The following is a 22179-nucleotide window of genomic DNA, read 5'->3' as shown; positions in this document are numbered from 1 at the left end:
GGGTGCCTCTTTAGATATCTGGTCATAAGAGTGCATGTCCCTGGCTGATTTCGTGTAGCTCACCAAAAACGTCAGATTCACAAAGAGCTCATCCCAGTCTCCTCCTCTTGGGTTACAAAGGAGAACAGCTGGGCTACAACAATAGCTCATGAGATAGGAAGAGAGTTTGAGGGCTAAATGTATAAAAGCAGAAGATCAGATGCTTTAAAAGGGGGTTTGGAAACACAGTTCAGTCTTTAGTGCACTTGCCTGGCATATGTGAAGCACTGGGTTCAGTCCCCAGCCCCGCACAGATGGGTAGAGTGGGGGAAGCCTGGAACCCCAGCAGCTGGGAGATAGAAGGAGGAAGATGAGAGTGCAAGGGCTACATAGGGTCGCCTCACGTCCACTCGGGGTGACATGAAACTCTGCCGTGGAGTATCATTCTAACTAGGCAAAGATGTGTTGCTCTTGTTTATGCTACATTTGTTTAATGATGTAAGGATGTGTGTTTAAGTTTTTCTTTTTGTTTAGGGGCTGGAGGGATGGCCCAGCGGCTAAGAGCACTGGTTGTTCTTCCAGAGGTCCTGTGTTCAGTTCCCAGCACCCACATGGTGACTCACAACCATCTGTAATAGGATCTGATGCCCTCTCCTGGCCTGCAGGTGTTCATACAGAGCACTCATACATAAAATATAAATAAATGAAATTTTTAAAAGGATGTGTGTTTAGTTAAGTAAAGATGTGTTGCATCTGTTTTACCTTGCCTGTCTAAAGCACCTGATTGGTCTAATAAAGAGATGAATGACCAATAGCTAGGCAGAGAAAAGATAGGTGGGGTTAGCAGGAGAGAGAAGAAATAGGAGAAGAAATCTAGGCACAAGGAGGAAGAGAGAGAGAAGAGAAGAGAAAGAGTGACATGCCAGTGGTAAGTAACCAGGCAGCCGCCAGGCAGTGAGAGTAAGATACACAAAAGTCGGAAAGGTAACAGGCCTCAAGGCAAAAGGTAGATAAAGGGAAACAGGTTAATTTAAGTTAAAAGAACTAACCAGAAATGAGCCCAAGGTAGGTCAAGCACTCGAAACTAATAATAAGTCGTGATCTGGGAGCTGGTTGGTGACCTGAAAGAAAAAACCTGTTCCAAAGCCCTGTCTTAAAAAAAAAAAACAAACAAAAAATCAACAAAAAAATCTTAAAAGAAGTGAAGTGTGTGGCAGAGATTTGGACTGTCCACTGAGCAAACTGTCATTGCTGTTGGAAGTGGAGAGAAAGGCCATGGCAGCAAGAAAACCAGCTGATGCAAAACCAGAAGAGTTTGCTGGAACCCACAGGGGAACTCCCCAGAGTCCAAGCTGAGACAACAACAGAGCCCACACAAGTCCAAACGCCCAGATAGCAGGAACTAGTGGGCAGCCAGTTTAGGGTTTGAGTTGAGGTTCAAATGAAAGAGAACTGTGCTGGTTTCTCTGGTTCAGACCTGAGGAGAGGACCCACTAAGATCACATCCAGCAAGAAAGAGGACATTCTGCCAAGTGATGTGCTGTTACTAAAAAGAAGGTGTTTTATTTTGTCCGTTTGAATGTTAAAAATCCCACGTCTTGGGACCCCTTAGCCTCAGGTGCACTAGGAGAGCCGGCCATTCTGTAACCAACAAGGTGATGCACTAGAGTGAAAATTCCCCCAAAGACTTTACCCCCACATTGTTTCATAACATGAATGTGTAACATTGCAGTTTTGGGTCCCCAGAAGAGCGTATGATACTCTGGAACACAAATATCATTTATCAGTTGGTCAAGCTGGTGGCTCATTCTTATAATACCAGCGTTAGGGATGCTGAGGCAGGAGGCTCACTGTAAGTTTTAGCCTACATAGTGAGTTCCAGCATAGCCTTGGTTACAGCATTAGACTGTGTTTGAAGAAAATAAAATGAAAAGAAAAGCCATTCATCAAGAGGTTCCTAAAGCACTCACTGTGTTCTGGCCTCACTCTCCATACTCCACTGAGATTGGCCAGGCATAGAAAACATTTGTGTTTTCAGTACAGTGAGAAGCCAGCACATCTCTGAAAGCATGAAAGAATGGCCTTCAGGACAGCCTGTGTTCTTCCTGGGTACCCTTACCTGTCCCTGCAGACAGGCAGGGTCTCTGTTGGCGATTTCTCCTACAGAGAAACAGTCAGTGGTACAATGGCACAACTGTATGGGGTCCCCATCAACATCTTCCTCCCAGGTCATCCGTCATTGTCTCTTGCCTGGTCCCGACTCTTGGAGGTGTCCAATATGGAGCTGAAGGGCTAAAAAGGTGAGTCCTCTGGCCTGAGTTTGCAGAAGGGCCTGGCAGAGGGTTCTTGGCTCGCCATGAAGAGCTCCCATCTGGTAGTGTCAAGCCCTCTGAGAGTACAAACAGTCAGAGGCCCAGCCTTCCCTTCAAGTTGAAAATAGGATCATTGAGAAAAGCCTGGGACAAAAATAAAACTGTGTAGGAGGGACAGAGTGGGTGTCAGGGATAAATCTAGCACACCAGAGGCCAAAATTTCACCACCTCTTCCACTAGGAGGGGCCTTTGGCCACTTGTCTTGGCTAAGATGGCACTCCTCACTGCCTACATTATGGCCCCCTGGAGGCCCCTATCCTGCTACTTGCAAATATTTCTGTTTAGCTTTGTAAACAGCATTCGCAGGAGATGAACTCAAGGCATCTGGAAAGTCCTCAGCACCAAAGGGCACCTGACTCCTCACAAATCCTCCTTGAAAGATCTGTCAGAGCGAGAGTCACAAAGCTTGGCCTTGCCATGTGCCTGTTGTCAGCTGAGACAGGAGTGCTTAGGCCTAGGAGTTTAGGCCAGTGTGGGCAATATAATGAAATGCTGTCTCAGAAAGAGGGGATGAGGGCTTTGGAAAGAAATGTGGTGAATCCAGGCCAGGCGTGGTGGTGCACAGCTTTAATCTCAGCATTTGGAAGAGAGAGGCAGGGGTTTATCTGTGAGTTCTAGGCTAGCCTTGTCTACACGGCAAGCTCCCAGAAAGCCAGGGCTACAAAGAGAGGACCCATCTCTAAAAACAAACAAAACAAAACAAAAGAATTATACAACAACAAAAATGCGGTGAACCCAAGGTTGCCCGGATGTCAACAGGCCTCCCATGTAAAACAGGGACATGACGGTGCCCATCTGAAAGGGGAGAAAATGAGAAAGGGTGTGGGCACTTGGTGCCTGCCTGCAGTGTCACAGGAACCACCAGGAGCCACAGCTGCAGTTAAACGAGACCCAGTTCCTCTAACCTTTGACCCGCGACTCCATCTTCCTCTATCGCCTTCCCAAAGAAGGAACTTGTCTTTTGGTTCTGCCAGCACAGAAGGCAGAAATGCACACTGCGAGAAAGCTGCCTGGGGAAGGAAACTCCATTCTAGTACTCTCTTCATTCTTGTTAAACATCAGGTTTTTGCAAAGGCTGGGAAGAAAAGAAGCCCCCTGGCTGGGGGAGGGGTCGAGCGGATTGTTAGTAAAGCGCTTGTTTAACAGGCATGAGGCCTTGACTTTGGGCTCCACATAAAAACGTTCTGATGTGGTGATGCTCCTCTTGTAGTCCCAGGGCTGGGGAGGCAGAGACGGGAGGGTTCCTGGGATTTGCTGGCCAGCACATCTGTTCTATTGCTCAGCGGTTAAGAGCACTGCCTGCTCTTCCAAAGGTTCTGAGTTAATTCGCAGTAAGCACATGGTGGCTCACAGCAATCTGTAATGAAATCTGGTGCCCTCTTGGGGAAGAGACCTTGTCAGTCATCCTCATCCACTTAGACCATAAAACTCAATATGGACAAGTTCAACAGAACCGCCATATACGGGCTTCCCATGCATGCTTCAGCCTTGCCAGGGCATAAATTTCAATTCATTCATTCATTTTATTCTATTCTATTCTAATCAGTGAGTTCCAGGACAATGAACAACCCTCTCTCAAAGGAGGTAGACAACATCCCTGAGACGAGACACCTGAGATTGTCCTCTGGCCTCCATATTCCTGCACACACATGTGCACCTGCACCTGCTCATATATACGTTAGGGGATAACCGGGGGAAAAAAAGTCATTCATTGAGCTGTCTATTTAAGAATAAGTCTTGGGTCCTCTCAGTGCAGGTCTTGCCTTTTTCCCTAAGGCCCCATTAAGACTTCCATTGCCTGCCTTTTTCTACAAGATCTTACTCTGAAAGACCAACCTAACAGGTTTGTTTATACTAACGTGCATATTTCTGCTATAGTGCTTTATACAAGCTCAATTTTATAAGGAGATGAATTCTCAAAGAAATAAAAAACTTTCAAGAGGATGAGTATGTGTGTATGGTAAGAGCTAAGGGCCTTCCCAGAGACTTCAAAGGCCACACTGCCATGCTCTGTGGCCTCACTAAGCCTTAGGGGCCAAGCCATTTGGGTTCAGCAGCCCAGCCTGAATAACTTTGTTTTTGAGACAGGGTCTCTCTACGTAGCCCTGGCTGTCCTAGAACTCGTGCTATAGACCAGGTCTGAGCAACTTCAAAGCCCTCCATTTTCTTCCTGGAATCAGGAAAGTAGTCAAGGGTGGGGCAGAGGAGTTAAACAGAGCCAAGGTACGCGAAGTAGGGAGGGGATGCTTCCTCCAACGGCCTTTCTCAAGGCACATGGCATGGCTAGGGAGAAGTAAGGGGCTGTTTCTTCAAGTATAGCTTTCATGTTGTGCAAAAGGGGTCTGGCCTTTTAGTTTTTTTGGAGTACCTCCAAGCCTTCTCCAATTATGGGACATACGGGTTATTGTCAGTATGTCTAAGAACTTCTCATCTCATGGACAGGTACAAGCAGCCCGTATGCTGCTGTGACTCCATATTTACCTTTGGCCTGGGGCTGCAAGAGCCAGGCAGCACTGGGGTGGATTCTGGTTTCTAGAGAGGGTCAGTGCTGACAGCAGGGTCACACCCTCCTCACCACCAGCTGTTCTGGTTCAGGAAGGTGTGATGTATATAAAATGTCAAGCATGAAGGGCCCACCCTCCATTAGCACCTGGGGAAAGGGCCCCAGAGTGGAATAGATGAGTCACCGGCAGTCCAGGAACACAAACACCAGTATATTTTATGTGCACAATTATGAAAAGGAAGAGACAGACAAACAGACATAGCAGGCAATGGGCTCACACAATCAGCTATGTGCCTTTCTCAAGAGCTGTCCAGTTGGAAGACAGTCCTATCCACTTCAAAGGCCCTGTTCCAAAGCCGGGGCTTACAGCTGGTCCAGGAATGGATGGCCTCGGGGTGGAAGGCACTCCACCTGCCTGATTCAGAGTTCATGGCTAGGCCTCCCACCTGCCTCCTGCAGCAAGGCTTCGCACAGCCCAGAGCTTCAGAAATAGATTCTCCCGTGAGCTGACCCACTCAGCAGCCTCCTGGGAGATCAGTCCATGAAGAGGGAGGGACCAGGACAAAAGGGACTCACAGACACTCCCTATGTATTATTGCTGTGAATAAGCACAGGCCATTGTGACTCTCTGGCATGAGAAGGGGACAGGGCACTGGGAGCCTAGCGTTCATCCAAAACAACTCAACCATGCAGGGCCGCATACTCATGACATCTGCACCTCTGAGGTGGCTGCCTTGGGCTCCAGAAATAGCCAGCAGACTCCCTACTGCTCAGAAGGGCTTGATTACCCCAACCTTTGTGCACCCCCTAAGCACTAAGGGGTTGGAGCCCTGAAGACAGGCAATAAAGCAAGAGCTGAAGTCTGGGCTACACTTGGTGAGAGCTGAGCCTGCAGGCCTGTGGTCAGGCCTTATGTGTAGCTTCCCCTGGCTGGGGGGACTGTGTGCCTATGAGGGACCATAGGAGAACGGGGCGGGGGAACCCGCATAAGCAGACCACAATGCTGAGTATTGCCAGGCAAGCAGCTTCGCTCCAGGAAACCATCCTGACATAGGATTAAAGGGCCTTGAGAAAAATGATGTCAGAGGGTTGCCTGCCAGGCGACATCTGGAGTGCTGAGACCGGGGGCCACCCAGTGGCTTTCTCTGGTGGAGAATTGGAGTCTTACTGCTGGGACACCTCAGCAAGCCACTGGATTCAGTTGTGAAGGTAGGCGTGAGGTGGCCTGGAGAGGCGTTAGGATTCAGGGGTTTGAGATCACATGGAGCTGGAGGAAGGGACCTATACAATAAGGAATTCTCTCCACTTGTGGATGGAAAGCAGCCACTCCCTTTGGAAGCCTGAACTCCTGTAACCCACAGGGCCATGGAATCAGGGCTACAGTAAAACCAAAAGCAGCCCGTCCCCCATCCCAGAATGGTGTTTGGTGATGACATACCTACTCGGGAAAACACTTCAATCTGCCCTGGCCAGAGAAAGCTGTGGGGAAAGATGCCACGGAAGGCTGAGTCTTTCTCCAGCGGCAGGACGTCCCGCTGCTGGCCCTGGCCTGCTGCTGTCTGCAGGCTTCAGAGACTCTGTCTCCATGTGGCACTGCCACCTTTTAAATGATTTGTAAGAAAGAAAAGGCCGACTTCTATCTCAGAGTCCCCAGGGTGGCCAAGAGGTGACTGCTGTGTGGGATGGGCCTCATCCTTTCAAAGAGTAGAGGTTAAAATCAGAGGACCTGGAATAAGGATTTCACCTGTCCACTGCCTGCAATGGACCCAGCAGCACGGGGGAAAGCCAAGACGATGGAGCTGACAATGCCCATGAGTGTGGCAGGGTTAACACTGTTTGAGGAACAAGCTCAAAGGGTCATCCCGGCCAGGGGTTTGTAGGAGGAGCAGCCCCGAGAGGTGGCTGCTGAACTGAGGCTATGGTAGAACTCATCTTTTTCCAGGAAGAGGCTCCAAAGAGCCTTCCGTAGTCTGCTACATCTGCCTTGTTCCTCATGAGTCTCCAACTAGATCCCTGCTCCTCTGTCTCACAGGAAGCCATATTGACTGGCTTGCAGATAAACCAGAGTGGGCATCTAGAACCTAAAACTCTGCCCCCTCCACAGTGGATCTATAGAACACTAGATGTACATGGGGGATACTATGCATTTTCAGTAGGACCTCTGCAGGGAGGGGCACCAGACCACCATCCCTGGACCAAAGAGACAGGCTGCACCCCGGTCCCCTATATGAAGGTGGAGGGAAGGTTCCAGGAAGGCAGGTGGGGTCAATTTTAGGGCCGTACCTCCAGCCACTGCCGTGTTCTCTAGGGAGCTGGGAGAGGGGGAGGATACAGTGACGACACAGAAAAGCGCTGTCTGCTCATGGTAAATGTCTTGAACAAAAGAGAAAGGGGAAACACCACCGAACACACGGGATTGAAACCTCCAAAAGCCCAAGGTTGGTGGGAATCCAGCACCACAGGGGCCCCCAAAAGGCCAAGGGAGCAGCGTGGGGCCCTGGGGGAGGGAGAGGGGCCAAAGGAAGTTTTCCCAGCCCTTGCACAGGAGCAATGCCACCAAGCAGCCTACTGGCTGCGGGGTCTCTCTCAGGCTGCAGCTCAGAGGCCCTCGGGGAGGTATTGGTTGCAAGCAAGCACCTGAATATTGCCTAATGGGACCAGCCAAAGCCCAGCTGAAGCCAGGGGGCAGGTGGGGTGGTGGCCCCAACAGCAGCCAAGGCCTCCTCAGACCTTGCCTCTCACCTATGGCCCCAGAGTTCATGTCCCTTTGCCAGGACAGGTCTGCTGCTTCCAAAATCATCCAAGAAGTCCATTGTTTATTGCCCAGGCCCTAGCCCCCAGGATGGGTGGAGAGCCATGGACCAGTCCCAGTGTCCTTCTGCTGTCTGAACACCCAACTTCCCAACACCATCCCACTGCCCACCATATGTGGTTGCGTTTGCCCTACTGGGCTAAGGCCCAGTTGGGGGCAGGGCTTGTGCTGAACCAAGGGATAACCCCACCAGTTTGGTCTCTGTCCTTGGGTTCCTAGAAGAGACCTTAGGTCTTCACATTAGTCTTCTCACTCAGTCGGTCTTGACGTGGCCATTGGCCAGGGCTGGCGGACTGGCAGGCTCCCCGGGCTCTGCATCCTTGTCAAAGCGTAGGCGGAGGGTGTTGCGGATGATAAACTGTTCCATAATGAGGGCCCCACAGAACCAGGGCACAGCGTACTCCAGGGTGATGAGACCCATGAAATCAAAGTCGAATTGGGAGTAGTCCCAGGGACAGGCGTTGAACTGGCGCAGAATGAAGCCGGTGGTGAACTCCCACAGGTAGGTCCAGAGCGTGTAGATGAGGCAGCGCACCAGTAGAGGACAGCGGCCGCGCAGGCGCAGGTACATGCGCTCCACGATCAGGATGGAGGTGCCATAGATAAAGAGGGCCCAAACGCTGGTGACCCCTGGGAACTTCCAGTTAAAATTCACCACGAACTCCCAGGCCGCCGTGAACATCACCTCGCAGAAGTAGCCATGGATGGCATACAGGTACCAACGGGACAGCGCTGTAAGGGGCTCGGCAGAAGCCATGGTGACAGCTTGGGCCTCCTGCTGGGGATACAGGGAGACAGATGAGGGGAGCTACCTTGCACGGTTCCCTGCCTCCTGCTCCCCCTCAAATCTGCTTTCACCCTTCTCTATCCTCTTTAGTACCTAACCACGGCCCCAGCTTCTACCCTGTCACCTTGGCTCCCTGTTCTCCCTTAGCTAGGCAGGCCAGGAAAAGACAGGAAGAAAGCCTAGTCCATTAGCTTCCTTTGAGAAACTCTACTCAAAGACTATGTGGGAATGTTTACTGAACTCTATAACATTCATGGTTATCTGAAGTCAGTTGAAAAGTCATCTGCCTTGATCCATACCAGGTGCATACCCTGTTTCTCTCCCTGCTTCTCCCTAACACTCTCTCTCTCTCTCTCTCTCTCTCTCTCTCTCTCTCTCTCTGTGTGTGTGTGTGTATCTGCCTCTCTCTGTGTGTCTGTCTGATAACAACTTTTGAGTCTCTTTCATGTATTTCTCTCTCATTTATATGTATATAATATCAATATTATAGCTATATACCACCATTTTTATAGTTTTAAGTGTACGAATCAAGAACATTAAGAGCATTCATAGTGTTGTACAATCATTGTTGCTATGGTTTCCAGAACCCTTCTAACATCCCGAACAGAATCTCTGCACCAGGGCTGGGATGTTGCCCAGTTGGTAGAGCTTGCCAAACACCATGCAAACTGGGTGTGGTGGTATATGCTTGTAATTCCAAGTACAGAGCAAATTCAAGGGCCACCCCGAGCTACATTGAGCCTTGTCTCAGAAAAGAGAAGAAAATAAATATTGTTAAATGCCAAACCCCAACTCCTTCCTCCAGCTCCTGGCAGCCATTGGTTCAGGCTCTGTAAATTCAACAACTTTCATCATTTTTCTCATGTAGCTGACTTATTTAACTTAGTGTTTTGTCCTTCGGGTTGATGCAGGTTGTAGCCTATATCGGAACAAATCCCTTCTTTTGAAAGATGGAAGGCATTCCACTGGCTGGAACATTGTTTCCCCACTGTTCATAGATGCCTGGATGGCTTCCATTTTTGAACAGCGCTGTTACACATGGGTGAATAAGCATCTATTCAAGACCTGCTTCCAGCTTCTTTAGATCTACACCTAGAAGGGGAATCACTGGGCTACAGGGTAGCGTGTGGTACCCTTTCTGAAGAGCCTCTGTGCTGGGGAAGAGAGATGTCACTTCCAGGACTCAGGTTTAATTCCCAGCACCCACAGAGTGGCTGTCAGCTGTCTGTGACTCCAGTCCTAGGGGCTCTGGTACTCTTCCTGGCCTCTGTGGGCACCAGGCACACATGTAATCCACATACATACAAAACACAATACATAACAGAATAAGCCCTCAAGAACCATGCCACTGCTGGATACATTTTACAGCCTCAGCAGAACAGGTACAAATCCCAGTTTCTTTGTATCGCTGTCAACATTTGGTTTTTCTTTTTTCTGTAATGTCCACCCTAAATTAGATACCCAACTATGATATCATTGTGGTCATGTTTTATTTTTAACTGCTACAGTAGATGGGATTTGGCTTGCCCTTTTTCGCTTTCTCAAACCTCACTGCCAGTCTTCAAGGTGTGGCTTCCTCCCATCATACTTCCCTAAAGCTGTGTCTGGCTCCTAGGCCTCTGTCTTTCTTCTAGCCCCCTGTCTTAGAGGGTCTGGACCACTCAGGAGGCCCATTATCAGAAGCCAGTCTGTTTACCTTTTGATGAACGAGCCCTTGTTCTCTAACTCTCTGAGGGAACTCCTTGAGAGGGACTGCTTCACAGTCCTGCCAGCCAGCTATGGCCCCATGCCTTTCTTCTGTAAGCGTCTAAGGAGCACATCTTGCTTCTGCAGAGGGTAGTGGGGGAAAACTCACAGTTTATCAAGAATGAGAAGTTTTGTCAGCTACCTGTGGGCATCCGGCTTCACATCTATTAATCCTCTCTCCCACGCAGGACAAAGGACAGAGGTTACCAAGGCGGCACCTGTGGTTTGCCTAGCTGATTGAGAATTCCAGCACCATCTTTTAGCTATGCAGGCCTTATTGCAATAATACTTACCCACCCTTATGCCTTAATCACATTTTTAAAAACTTGTTCTTAATTAGAACTCAAATGAATTCAAGTGTGGCGGCATGGGCCTGTAATTCTAGCCCTTGGAAAGCTGAGATGGGAAGATTGCACGTTCCAGGCCAGCCTGGGAGACATAGCAAGACCCTTTGTCGACACAGAAGAAGGGGTGGGGAGATCAGTTTGCCTACCATGTAGAGGCCCTGCACCTATTCTCCAACCCTGCGGATACACGTCCGCAATCCCAACACTTGGGAGTTGAGGAGGCAGGAGGGTCAGAAGTTCAAGGTCATCCTTAGCTACACAGTGAGTTCCTGTCCAGTCTGAGCTGCAAAAGATCTGAGAGAGGATAGATAGGTGGGGGGAGGGGGGGAGGAGGAGAAAGAGAAGAGGGGAAGGCCTGCGAGGGAACATCATCTGCCCCACATCCATAGGGTCATAAACAGAAGAACTTAGACAAGAGCCAGTTCTCAATCCTCACTTCAGACTCAGCCTCCTGCACAGACCTGTGTGCCTCCTGTCCCTTCCTCACTCGGAAACATGTAAGCCGTGCTCCCCTCAACCCCATTTCCTAACGAAATGTGATAGCATCCTTGGCCTGCCATTCAAGGCCCCAAATATACCTCCTCCACCTTATTCTAACCATCCAAGCCTCCCTGTCTGAGTCTTGTTTATTCTCTTTGGTATGCCTTCTCTCATCCCTGCGAGCACAGCCCCAGAGTCTGGGTGATCTTTAGAACAAACCTCTCCTCTCCCAGCCACAAATCTTCTTTCTTCTCTGAATTTCCATAACAGCCCACCCATCTGATGCCAATTATTTTGCTATATTCCATTGATTATTTTTAGTTCCAAGCCAGACCTTACCCACTTAGTCAACACAGCCTAGACCTCTTCCTTCAGTAAACCAACTGGATTCCTTCTCTTTCCTGGACACCTCCTCCTGATGCCCTGTGGGCACCTCAAGCTCTTTCCTAAATCAAACCCAGTATCTTCCCCAAAACCAGTTTCTCTACTTTGACCCTTCCTGATTAATGGCTCCACCAAGTAATCGTTTAGAATTGAGAGGCCAGCCCTTTGTTACCTTAATCCGAGTTTCTGGATGTCCGGACCTATGTGTCATGTTCATTGACACCCCACAGTGTGAATACAGGACTGCATTCAGCACAGAGATGATGGTAATTCTCAATCGTTAGCAAACACCCCAAACCATATCCTAAATCACCGGTCATTCCTATTGTAGCTCAGGCACCTGCGGGTCAGATCTCAGCTGGCCTAAGACACGAGGCTGTGAGTCATCCGAGGCTCTGCTCTGTGCTCAGCTGGGGAGGTTAAGTTGGGGTGACTATGCTCCATCAGTTTCTCGCTGTCCTCCTGGACCCAGTAAACTAGCACTTATCTCCTGGGAAGTGATAAGTCATAAGGCGGAGGACAAGCCAGGCCAACCGCACAAGTGTTTTTCACTCTGGCCAAGAGGAAGAAAGAGGGGAGGGAGGAGAGCACTGGTGTTTGTCCAGGGGTTCAGCGGGAGATAAGGCGGAACTTCTAACGCTCCGTAGCACATTAAGTTAGCGATGGTTGATTGCAATTCATCGTGCATCTCAAAATAACGAGTTGGGAGGATCGAGTTTGAGTGCGCTCAAAAAATGAGTCATGCTTCAGGTGATGCTGCCGATTACTCTGATCTGATTATACCTTGTGTTCAGGCATAGAAATGGCACATGGCACTGCATGCATATGAAAATTTACTATGTGTCCCTCGAAGAGTTTTGTTTTTGGCCGGGTCTGATGTATTCCAGTCTGGCTTCTGAATCCACTGTGTAGCCAAAGATAACCTTGAACTTCTGATCCTCTTGCCTCTCCCTACCAAGGGCTGGGATTACAGGCGGGTGTCACTGCACAGCGCACGGTGCTGCGATGGGAATAGAACCCGTGGCTTCCTGTACCCTAGGCAAGCAATCAGCTGAGCTATATCTCCTCCCCCCATTCAAGGTATTTTTAATATTAAAACTATTTTAAAAATAAAAAGGCAGCCCATTTTTTTTTTAAAAGAAAGTCCTGCTTAAGGCATGGCTGTAAACATCTCATTGATCAAAGTAAATGACGTGACAAAGCTACTAACCCTTGGACTTTGCATCTTTTGAATCTCTTGGGAATCTGTCTCCTCGTTGCTGCTGTTTTGGTTCAACCATATCTCACAGGCAGCTCTAAAAGTCTCCCAGCCTTGTCTTGCCTACTTCCAGTTCAAATCCACAGCAAAAGTGTATAGAGAGAATGATCTTTCTAAAATGCCAGTCTGATGTTTCTCCCCATTAAGAGCCCATTAGTGGATCTTCAACATCAGCATCCCTCAGAGATATCTGGCAAAGTCCTCCTGGGCCCAGCTCTGCCTCTGGATCCCAGCCAGCTCTGTGCTTTGGATCCCAGCATCACTTTCTTTGCTGGGATGCTGCCTTTGCACCCCCTTAACCCCACCCCTACCTGCCTTCGTACATGAACCTGTCATTCTGCAAGGCTCAAGTGCTGTCCACTGACCTGTGTGCTACCCCCATGTTCATCTGTACCAACAGCTAACCCTCACTCTGCTATGATTCATCTACAGCTAGCACTAGTTATCATCTGATGAACATTTCACACAGTGTGAAGAGAAAATGCCGGGACACGAAGCTGTGTAATTAACATTGGATTTCACAAAGGTGTATTCTCATGTATATGTGCAAAACATTCAGCACAAGTTGTCTCTGGGTGAGATTTTATATAAGTCTTCATTATATTTTTCCACATATTCTAAACTTGACAAATAAATGGATCCAAGGAAACCTGAAGTCATGTAAAATTGATGTAGGTTTTTCCCTTCCTGTGCCACCCTCAATACAATTCACAGCTTAGATGTGAGCAGTGTAGTGACCGTGCTAAGGAACCCTATATCCATTTGGCCAGAGTCCTGCCTGATAGCCCAAACCTGTGAGATCCTTGGCAAGCTACCTCACTGAACCCAGCCTCAGTTCCCTTTTAAGTAAAACAGGGGTAATAGAAATGACGACCAGTTATTATGAGGATGGATTTATCCAGCTACTACTAAACATTGCAGATAAGGGCTAGAGAAATGTCTCAGGTTAAGATCATTTGCTGTTGTTCTTGCAGAGGGCTAGAGTTCAGTACCCAGCATCCACATGGTGGCTCACGAGGATTATAACTCAAGTTCCAGGGGGTCCAACGTCCTCTTCTGACCTCTGCAGTAGCTTCACGTTCATGGCATACTTACATACATGCAGGCAAACACTTACATATATAAAATTTAAAAAAGCAAAATCTTAAAACACACACACACACACATGAATATTTCTGCAAAGATCATGTCCTTCTGGCATAGCTTCTCTTGCTCCTAGGGGGCCACCTTCCACTATGCCCCTGCCCTTAGCCAGCCTGCTGGCAGCCTTCCCCTCTCGGCAGGCTTACAACATTGAGCCACCGACCCAGGAAACCCTATGAAACAATAGCCCTACACATCTAGCCTGGGAGAGCAAATGTGAGGTGGCTGCTTCCCTGTGGCTGCCCACAGCTGAATTAAGAGGAAAGGGCAGCCCTGAGGGTCAGGCTTGAAACTAAGTTAGACTGAAAGAGCAAACCTTCCCAGCACAGCCTTGTAAAGCTCCACTGTTTTGTAAATTTCCTCCACAGATGAAGAAGGAACAGACTTGGACCAAAGGGAAAACGCAGGAGGGGCTGACAGGCTTAGGGCAGGTGGCCCAGGCACACAGTTCCAAGACCACTGGGCCTCCTAACCTGACTCAGGCCCCTTTGAACTCAGGTCTGTCCACTTGCCCTGCACTCAAGCCCCTGATTCTTCTCCAGGCAGGGGATTCTGGGATGGAGAGTTTCCCATTCAGAGGTCTCCCCCAAAGTAGCTTGATATGACTATGTGGATCTCCTTACAAGCCAGTGTGTGTGTGTGTGTGTGTGTGTGTGTGTGTTTGCGTGTGTGTGTGTGTGTGTTTGTGTGTGTGTGTGTGTAGTGCTGGGGATCAAACCCAGGACCTTGTACATGCTAGGCACGTGTCCCGCTACTACACTCCTTCCCCAGCCCAATCCTCCCCCTTCTTCACATTGACTTTAAATCCTGTTCTGCTTGTCTCTGATCTCTCCTTCCTAGAATGGCCAAGAATGGTTTCTCTCCTGGGAACCACCAGCTCTAGCTTTCACAGGTGGACCTCACAACTTTATCAGCAGGAGAAGGATGGAAGGATCTCATGTCTAAGGAAGAGAGGAACCTAGGAACCAAAGGGAGCCAGCTCAGGAAGAAAGGGGAAGGACAGAACAGGGAACAAAGGGAGTCCCAGGCATGGTGCCATTTCTGGTCAGCAAGACGCACTTGGGCAGATGGAGGGCAAGCATACCTAGGCTAGGTCAGACCTTGACCAAGGGTTGGTGGCAGGAGAACACAGCTGGTCCACACAGAATGAACGTGGGCAATGAGAGACCTGGCTGGGGGTGGAAGACAGGGTGGAGACAAAAGAATTGGAGAGGCTTTTTGGTTGGGATCCAGCTCTGTGTGGTGGGAGGTGCTCGGGTGAAAGGTAGACGATGCTGTCTTGAAAACATTTCAAAACATCACCCTCGACTCCCATGTCCAATAGCCACAGGTGCTGTGCCTGAATTTGTGTCTAGGGCAGGCTCCTCCCACCCTCTCATCCCCACACTCCACTGGGTCCACCAGGCCCACTCCTGGTTCTGCCCTCCCTCCACCTGGCCTCCTTTACCCTTATGCCCCCTTTCAATAAACTCCTTGCTCAGCTCTGGAGTCAGAGCCCTGAGAAAGTCTCCGGCAGGAGGCAGCAGCTCTGTGGATGGCAGCCTCCTTCTCCTGGTGATAAGCGCCCCCTTTCTAAGGACCATGACATAAAGACGGGACAGCCCAAAGGGAATCAGGGTGACACAGAGGAGAGTGTGACCAGGGTTGGAAGCATGGGGAAAGTATTTGGAAAGTGTGGGTGGTTCACCCTACTCATGCCTGTTGAAGGATCAGAATAGGATCCCTGAGAAGGATCAGAACTCAAGTGGTTTGTTAAGTGGTGTGGTAAAGGGAGCTGGCTTCTTGCATCCTGTCCCTAGAAGTCTGAGAGTCTCAGAGTCTGCTGAGCTCTAACACAGGGTAGCATTATACAGAATGGGCAATGGAGAGAGGTGAATCAGCCTTAAGAGACCAGGACAGGCAAAGCCAGATGGAATGGCCACCTTTGGTTTTCCCATAAATTCTGATCTTATTTCAGGAAGCTAAGATGCAGTAACACAATGGCCCTGGGGATTTCTGCCCAGGGGAGCATCTTGCTAGGCTTGAATGGCATCCCATTCTCTGCCTGGGCTTTACTCCTCACACCCAGGCACCCAAATCACTACAATTCCATGCTCTAAGGAGCCACACAGTCCATCCAGGAGCTCTCTGGGCAAAGGCCTTGAGTTCTGTCCCTAGCAGGATTGGGACTGAGGGTCAGAGGAATCAGTGGCGGCTGAGGACACTACATCTGAGCTGCTGCCAGATCTGAAATGGCCATGGGCTTCCCTTGTCGTCAAGACAGAGGAAGGAAAACAGACACGCTTCAGGGACAGAATGGGCCAAGGGAAGCCAGTTCCTGTGGCCAGTGGCTAGCTCAGATGCCACCAACTTCTACCCTTCTTTCTCTTCACAGACCCCTGGGATCAGTGACACTGAAGGTCTTGATGAGGGAGTCCCCTTACCTCTCAAATAACAATAAAAAAAAAACATGTTTTAACTTGGAATTCTGAAGCTCATTTTACAAAGGGGGAGAAAAGAGGAAGAAAGAGGCTAAGTCATTAGCCTATGTTCTTACAGCTTTAAATGGCTGGACTAAGAATTAAATCCTCATAAGTCTGGCTCTGGAGTCTTCATTCCTCCTAATCAGCACCCTGAGCTCCAAAGGTTGGCTCCAGGCTCCTCAGAGGTACTACATTTTCAAGGTGCTGTCTCTAGATACTGGGCCGGCATCTGGAATTTCAAGAAGATTCATGTGTATGTCTCACTGAATCATTCAGCACGCTCAGAACTAAGTGTTAGACAAAGCACAGGCTCCTGGTCTATTTCTCAGAGCAAATTCTGGCAGGAGCCACGCATAAGTACTCCAAGGTCAAAGCTAACCCTCCCAGGCCTACGGCAGCAGCCGCGCTTCAGGGTTGCACAGGTCATGAGCCGTTTAAAGACCCTTTGCCAGCGCACACATTACCTAGGACTTTAACTGCCAATCCACCCTGGTATGGAAATCTGAGACAGCTCAGCCCTACTCTGGAAATGCCAGCCAAGGGCAATGGCCTGTGTGCAGGATGTCCAGAGGAGCCATCTGTCCAGAGCCGCAACAGCCAGGGTGTCAGAAACAGCCATCCCACAGGAGATTTGGGAAGGATTTAGACACTGCGCATATCCCAGAGGGGAAGGATGACGGTGGTAGTGTTCAGGGGAATGAAATCTATCCTGGTCCAGGGATCACTGGGCTTGGGAAGCAAATGGGGAGCTTCTAGGTTGGGGGCTACGGGCTAGGAGGCACCCTGTGCTTTGTCTAGGATGCTCTTCTCCGACATCCATGTGGCTGTCTCTCTGTTGTCACTCAGGCCTCAATTCAGCTGTCACCCCCCGGATGAGACCTTCCCTGAGCCCCTGGACTTTTTATTGTTCAAATTGTCCCATCTTATTTTCTTTGTAGCACTTTCTAATAATTTGCTACACTGTCTGTGGCCTTGCTCCAGTCGAGGTGAAAACTGTGGGGATGAGGCTTTTCTTTCTGATTCCTGGCGATGGTGTCTGGTAATGTCTGGGGTCGATGAGTGAATAAATAGATGGGTGGGTGGATTGACAGGTAGCTGGATAACTTAGGCCCAAACAGGCCCAAGGCCTTAAACACGATGCAAATGGGTATAGCTCAGCCTTTCTCCTCTCCTCTCTTTGGGAAATAGAGTCTTTTAAGATGTTTTAATTCTAAAATTTAAAAATATCCCTCTTTTTGTTCCAATTACCAAAGTAACAGGCTCACAGCTAAAATTTAAATGTTATAGAAAGAAATGATGTAGTAACCAGAAGAACCCCTGAGAACTTCTGAGAGAAAGTCACTATTAATGGTGCCTTCTGCAGCCACCCTGATTAACCTCTTGTAAAAGAAGCCAACCCTGGCACCGCAGAAAGGAAGAACATTAGTAACGAAAGTGAAGCCACAGAGCCAGTATCTCTTCCCCTTTGCAGTCTTCCCCAGGTGCACTTTGTAAGCCACTGTAACATACAGTCTGCTAGCTACCATTTTCATGGAGATCTGAACCATCGTTTCCAGCTTCTACAGCCTATGTGTGCAGCCTTACAATAGCTATATAATACCCCACCAAGTGGAAAACTATAATTTACCCGACTAAGACATTCAACAAAGGTAATAATTGTTTTCCATTTCCCCTATTACAGAGAGCACCACAGAAATACCTTTCATGCCTGTAACAAAAGAAATTTTCTTCTCTGAGACTATTTCATAATAAAAGATCCGTCTACCCCTTCCTTCCTTCCTTCCTTCCTTCCTTCCTTCCTTCCTTCCTTCCTTCCTTCCTTCCTTCCTTCCTTCCACCATTTTTGTGTATTTGAAACAGTCTCATTGATTCAAGGCTGGACTCAAACTACCGATCCTTCTGCCCTCAATTAAAGACATGCTCCCCCATTATTTAGATAGCTTTCTTAGTCTCTTTCTTTTCTTCCTTCCCCCGCCCAGACAGGGTCTTGCTATATAGTCCAGACGAGCCTCTATCCAGATATCCCTGTGTGCCCTCAAAGTGAGGGTTTACGGGCATGTGTTCCCATGCTTGGCATGAAGATCTCTTTGTGAGTAAGTCCAGAGGTGGAACTACTGGATCAACGGTGTGACAGTCTTCAGACCAGTGGTGTAGCTTGCTATGGGATCCTGTGCCATGTGATGAGTGGGTCTCACATCTGGGTCACTGCATCCCCACAGTGACCTCCATGAACATCTTTCTCCTCCCAGCCCCCCTCAAGTCCAGGTTCATTCATCCTCTGCTGGCTGCAGATCAACTCAAGAACACCTCAAATGGCCTGTTGGTAGCACACTGACTTTGCATGTATAAGCAGACTGGTAAATAGGTTCTGATCCTCAGCTAGGAGAGTCGAGATCTACCTACAGCTGAGAAATAACCCACGTGCCCTGTTCCCACTCCCTGCACACACCAGTAGGGAATCAACTCCAAGAGACCAGCCCATGACTTCTTTAGAGGCTGCCCAATGAAGATGACCTCATGCTGAGCTAGCCAAAGTGTCAACTGCCTGCCCTGCTTTATTGGAACTCCTTCTTTCTGGTCCCTGATCCCACCACTGTATTGTCTGCTGGCATAATGGCCTTCCAGCCTCTGGGGCTAAGCAAAGCATCCAATTGTCATTCTTTAAAGTATCATCAAGGAAAAGCCAGAGGCAGAGCCTGGGATAGAGGCCAGATGAACTCTGCAGCCAAGGCCTTTCGCCCTATGTGTGCTTGTCTGGACTAAGAAGCCTCTGTTGAAGGTGTTGCCCTGCTGACTCCCTGTCCCTTTTATTAGTATCTAATAAGACTAATAACAGAGCCCTGGATGCTCTACCCAACTCCTTCAGAGCCAGTGCATTGACTGCTCATGTTGTGGGGACAAAATTCAGAATTCTAGGTAAGGCATAGCCCCCACTGTTTGGATGGAACTATCCAGGAGCCTTGATGAAAAAGGACTTGGGAAGATATCCTTTCTCCGGTGCCTCGTTTTATCCCTGACAGCCAAGCTGGGGCTAGCTCAGTTTTAGACAATATAAGATGGCTCCAACAGTGACATGGCCTGAGACTTCAGCATTCCCCCCACCCATAGCTGTGTGACAAGCCCTTGGACAGGAAGAAGGCTGAGAACTTGAACCCCACGACCTGTGCCCATACTGATGAGGTGCCAAATGGAAAGACAGACAGGGCCAGTGATCCTGGACATGTCTGGGGCATACTCACTTAACACAGCCTTGATTGTGTGGCTAGGAACAGACATCAGGATTACTATGCAGCTGTGTCCCAGTTTAACCTTGTCTTGGTAGCAGACCGGACCTTGGTGCCATTCTCAGCGATGTGGACGAGCATTCACCCCAGGGCGCAGCTAATTCTTGGCTGGTTGGCTGGCAGCTTCCAGGTGTCTCTGAGAGTGAAAGAGAAGACCATCATCAGCTTAATCCACCCCCAGTGCTGAGCCACCAGGCCAACCAACAGGTAGCTCTAACATTGAGTCCTCAGTAAGCCACTACCAAGGTTCCTTTCCTAGACCCTTTCTGCCTCCTTTCTGCTCAGGGCAGATCGATCCAGACATCAGAGCCTGGGATGGCTCCCTGGTGATCATCTTGAGGGGTTAGCAGTTGGGGGCGTTTTGTGGCATGCATGAACGACTGCACACTTTGAAACCTAAAAGGAGATACCGTTTTCGAACCCAGCTCCCTTCTCAGCTCCAAAGCACACCTCGCCATGCAGTGGAGATGTCTCTTTGCAAGGGTAGTCAAGAGCCTCAGGGAAGGCAGTCAACACAGGATATTTGGGTTAGCATTTGGAGAATGAAGTCTATCATACAAGTAAACAGAGGAAAGCAGAAACTGTGCTGAGTACCCTCCCCCAACCTGAGCTGAGCCTGGTGGTATACCCTCTAATCCCCGCATTCAGAAGACTTAGGCACAAGAAACTCCCCAAGTTCAATGTCAGCCAGGGCTATGAGATGAGACCATGTCCAAGAAACAAACACAGCAATAAAAAGTCCCAAACCTTACAACCCACTGCCATAATACTTATCTCATTTTTAATGAGGTCCTTTATGGTAAGAACTGGCTATAGCCGATATGAATCCTACTTCATATGGCCTTTTACTACACACATTCTAGTCTCTCACTAATATCCCTATGACATTTTTTTTTCATTTTTACAATACTGGGGATTGGACCCAAAATTTGGCATATGCTAGGCAGGAGCTTGGCCACTGAGTTATAATCTCAGATCTTTAAAAATTGTCTGTATAAAGGAAGATACACACAATCCTCCTGCCTCCCAGCAGATAGAATTGTAGGCTTGGCTAGCGAGACTATTCAGACCTGAGCATTTTCTTCGTGAAGATTCCAGAATGATTTTGTTCCAAAATGAAGGTACCAGTCCTGCCTTTGCATGCCCCTTGATACAGCACTGTCTATGCAGACCCCCAGACAGGACTTTGCCCAGCACAGGTGGCCACTTAAAAGCTGACAATAATGTGGGGGTGGCTGAGAGGTGGCACTGTTGCCCCCACAGATGGGTAGAACACAGAGGTACCGACTCGTACTGATACTCAGGCATCTTGCTCAGAGCAGAAGCAAATCCTCTCCCATTGTCACCTGAGCTAACAACCTGTAAGGCTACAGACTGCTGACAAATTTGAGGGCAGGGGCCTTAAATGTACCCTGCCAAGATTGCCTTAGGGGCACACCTGTCCCCACGTCTGCTCTTCCCCTGGTCCCCAGGCCTCTGCACAGAAAAACTGAAGGCCCACACTGGGGCTGAGCGTAGGCTGCTATGCTCAGCCTTGCCCGCCTCTCCCCAATTCCTCCATAAACAGGAACTTCAGATCTCTCTCACCTGTTCATCTTCCTCCCCTTTCCTAGCCTGCCCGACTGGGGTAGGGGCCAAAGGTCACCCTGGCACCTACCTATCACCTTTAGGAAAAAGTCCTAAGGAGGCCTGTTCCATATCCTCCACCTTTGCCGTGTGACATGTGACCTGGGGAGTTCGATCCCCCCCATGTGCACTTCCCCTTTCCTGGGGCCTAGGCCGGCCGCAACAACAGCACATGTCAAAACAGAAACAGAAACCAAAAACCACATCCTGCTCCTTCAGCCTGGTGCTGCAGCAGCCCACAGCCGGCAGATGACACCACCATGGGGTGGTCAGAGCGGGTCTCTTTGGGAATCCCACTCTGACTGAACGCCTCCTGTTTCTTGGTCTGCTGGCTTTTTCTCAGGGGTGGATAAGATACTAGGGGTCACAGGGGTCCCACCTTTTCCCACAAGTGCACAGACTGTCCCCAGATCCCTCTCACACTCGGGCCTTCAGGAGCAGGATCCAGGGCACAGAAGCTCCAGGGCTCTTTTGTGGGTCCACGTAGCCCGAGTCAGAAGCACGGGCAGCGTGTGAACGTGCCAAGTGCTATCGCGGCAGCCAATATGCAGACAGAGTTGGACCTTCAAGTTTATCGACTTGCATGGCTCTCTTAGGACAGCTGTGGAGCAGGGAGGTGGTGGTGCGACAGCTACTAAGGCATAGGATGCTAAGAGATTTGGTCAGATCTACATCTCTGACTCAAACCCCAGGCCTTGGGCACCTCACGCCTTTGAAGCCCTGTACACCATACCTTCAAGCTGCTTCCCTACTGAACTTCATCTTCAAGGACCATGTCTCCTCAGGTCTTCCATAGTGTCATCTACTCAGTCCGTCCTATGGCCAGTTATTTTGCACACATACAAGAATTTCTTTCCAGTTGCTCCATCAGTACGCCTGAGGCGGACCCGGGAGATGGAAGAATCAGGGATCACTATTCAGCCTCAAGCCCCACCCCCCCAGCCCTCCCCTGCTGCCTGTCAGCCCCTACTCTTCCTACTGCTCTGTGAGGCCTTC

The 22179-nt window shown here is 49.3% G+C and overlaps 1 protein-coding gene across 10 annotated transcripts in view; it reads right to left on the bottom strand.

The window, feature by feature from the left end:
• Nucleotides 1-5044: 5044 nt before the first annotated feature.
• The window catches only part of Tmem229b (transmembrane protein 229B), a 40961-nt gene continuing 23826 nt past the window's right edge, over nt 5045-22179 (bottom strand). For 6 of the 10 annotated variants that reach the window (XM_057783150.1, XM_057783144.1, XM_057783145.1 and 3 more), the window contains 2 exons: nt 19513-19693; nt 5045-8441 (listed from right to left, as the gene is read on the bottom strand). In XM_057783150.1, the coding sequence (XP_057639133.1) occupies nt 7920-8423 (504 nt within the window). In that variant the 5' untranslated portion in view covers nt 8424-8441; nt 19513-19693 and the 3' untranslated portion in view covers nt 5045-7919. Of the gene's footprint in view, nt 8445-10149; nt 10334-19512; nt 19694-21214; nt 21273-21916; nt 22012-22179 lie in introns of those variants that run through there. The other 4 variants (XM_057783151.1, XM_057783147.1, XM_057783143.1 and 1 more) reach the window with 4 other exon arrangements.

Source organism: Chionomys nivalis, chromosome 10 (genome assembly GCF_950005125.1).
Source record: "Chionomys nivalis chromosome 10, mChiNiv1.1, whole genome shotgun sequence".
Taxonomy (NCBI): domain Eukaryota; kingdom Metazoa; phylum Chordata; class Mammalia; order Rodentia; family Cricetidae; genus Chionomys; species Chionomys nivalis.
The sequence above is the reverse complement of the archived record's forward strand: the minus strand, read 5'-3'. Positions and strand labels throughout refer to the sequence as shown.